The sequence below is a fragment of the Drosophila ananassae genome, chromosome XL, assembly GCF_017639315.1.
Source record: "Drosophila ananassae strain 14024-0371.13 chromosome XL, ASM1763931v2, whole genome shotgun sequence".
Classification (NCBI taxonomy): Eukaryota; Metazoa; Arthropoda; class Insecta; order Diptera; family Drosophilidae; genus Drosophila; species Drosophila ananassae.
Genome location: NC_057931.1, coordinates 9,623,631 through 9,625,969, shown reverse-complemented (window position 1 = coordinate 9,625,969; position 2,339 = coordinate 9,623,631). Strand labels below are relative to the sequence as shown.

General features: G+C 41.0%; 1 protein-coding gene across 1 annotated transcript; it reads left to right on the top strand.

Moving 5' to 3' along the window:
• Positions 1 to 1,024: 1,024 nt before the first annotated feature.
• LOC6504688 (nuclear envelope phosphatase-regulatory subunit 1 homolog) lies at positions 1,025 to 1,823 on the top strand. The gene is made up of 2 exons (XM_001966367.4): positions 1,025 to 1,102; positions 1,166 to 1,823. Exon 2 carries the CDS (start codon positions 1,308 to 1,310, stop codon positions 1,683 to 1,685), a length of 378 nt encoding a protein of 125 aa, XP_001966403.1. The 5' UTR covers positions 1,025 to 1,102; positions 1,166 to 1,307; the 3' UTR covers positions 1,686 to 1,823.
• The last annotated feature ends 516 nt before the right edge of the window (positions 1,824 to 2,339 follow it).

Genomic DNA, 2,339 nt, shown 5'->3' with positions numbered 1-2,339 from the left:
TAATGGGTGCAAAATACCGGTTACCGTATTATGGCCAAATTGGTATTGTTCTTATTTGCTGTTATTTCCGTTTTCCGTCCGGCTACCCGGCTACCCGTCTACCCTGCTCTATTACCTGACGTTCTATTTGAAGTCCTACAGGAATCAGTTGCAGGACATCGAGGGCTCATTACACAACACAAGTTTCCAGGTAGGTTGAAAAGTTAAATGCTGCCTTGTTTGCTGCCACAACATTTCAATGCAAATACGCTCCAGCTCAAAGGAATTCAACGACCCCCAGCCAAAAACGAATTAAATTACTCAAACTGTAATAACACAGCTCCAACTTGTCCCCCAGAGCGTGTAAATATTCAATTGGGACTTTTTTGATAAAATAATAGTAAGCAACTGCTCGGTGACAGAAGGACTTGCATGAAACTGTCATGTTTTGAAAGGGGTTCCACGCAAATACTTCTGAAAAAGTGTATCAAAGATGTAGCTTAATAATTGTAAACCTGGTTACTAGATATTGGATCTTTTAATCATTTAAGACATTCCGCTTAAGAATCGGATGGAAATTAGCCGAGATATAGACATCGAAAGGCGCCGGATGGGGATTTCCAGGATTTCGAAGGATTTCCCCACAAAATTTTGAAAAAATTTCAAAAAATATTTTCTGCACAGATTTTGATGCAGATTGACGGGAAATAGAACCTGAAACAATTTAAGACATTCCGCTCAAGAATCGGATGGAAATGGGCCGAAATATGGCCATCGCAAGGCGCCGGATGGGGATTTCCAGGATTTCCAAGGGGATGGCCCACAAAATTTTGAAAAAATTTCAAAAAATTTTTGATGTCCAGATTTTGATGCAGATTGACGGGAAATGGGACCAGAAATCATTTAAAACATTCCGCTCAAGAATCGGATGGAAATTGGCCGAGACATAGACATCGCAAGGCGCCGGATGGGGATTTTTAGGATTTCAAAGGGTATGGCCCACAAAGTTTTGAAAAATTTCAAAATTCCAAGAATTTTGAAAGGGGCTTGATAGGCCGGCCTGTTTGTATCACAGTTCCTTTTGAGGAGGCTTCACTTTCTTTTCGGTTTTTAGTACAGACAAGTTAAGCCTACATTTGTTTTGAGAGTCAAGTGTTAAATAATTCATCCAATATTCGAATTTCAGTGTTTTGGCGCAAAATTCAACACAGAATGTGGAATTAGGTCGACATATTGAAAACTTGACCTGGTTGCCGTTTCTTGGAGGCCAAAGAGGAATAGAACACTGTTTTGGAGCGAGACTGAATCGCTGTTGAGAGTGACAGGACATGCCCGGGTCTGTGGATCCAACGGCAGAGGACCTGCGAGCCTTCGAGCGGCGTCTGGGCGAGATGGTGGCCTCCGAGAAGCCGAGCAAATGCCGGGGAGGCCTACTTATGGGCGCCATTGTTACCTGCACGGCAGTGGGATCGTGCCACTGGCTGGAGGAGGCCCGGGAGAGCAAGTCCTTGATCTTTAGGGCTTTGGCCAGTCAGGGTGTTTTCGTCATCTCGATGGCCTCGCTCGTCCTCCTGCTAATATTTGGATTCAAACGCGTCTCTCAAAAGGACATGCCCATCCTTCGAAATATGCGTTCCATTCTGAACATATTTCGAATTCAATGCGACGACGACGGACATTTAATTCTTATTCCTTCTTCGGATTAAAGTTTCCTTTATTTCATATTTTTTATTTTTTGGTCAATATGTTACTTCCATATACTATATATATATACATATAAGTATTTGGTCAAAATTAGCGACAACAGATGACACAATTTTTGAAAATAAAATGTTGAAATAGCATTTCTATGATTTATTTATTTTTTTAAGTTTTGTAAAGTATAAGACATGTGACTTTTATTTATTAATTGATTTCATAATTTTGGAATATTTAAAATAAATAAAATCATATATGTGTTGTGGCTTTATTAAAATCGTGCTTGCATCATTTTGTAGCTGCAGTTGCATAATATTCGCTGTTGCAGCTTTTTTACAGACTGCCCCTGTTATCTTGCCGCAGCAGCGATAAAATAAAATACTCGTATACTCCCATATATATACATATATAAAAAGTGTACCAAAAAAAAAAAATGCAATTCAACAAAATGCCGCAGCAACGAGTGGGGGTGCAGGAGTGCGTTGCACGCATATGCAGAGATTACGATTACGTATTCAGGAATGCATGAAGTTTAAAAAGTTCCAAGCCCATAAGCCACAATGGCCACGTCTCACCCAGCTTGACATTTATTATCTGGCGCTGGTGCGTCTTCCCCGTGCCACATGCCACATGGCATGGGGCCATGCCCTGCCATCCCATTT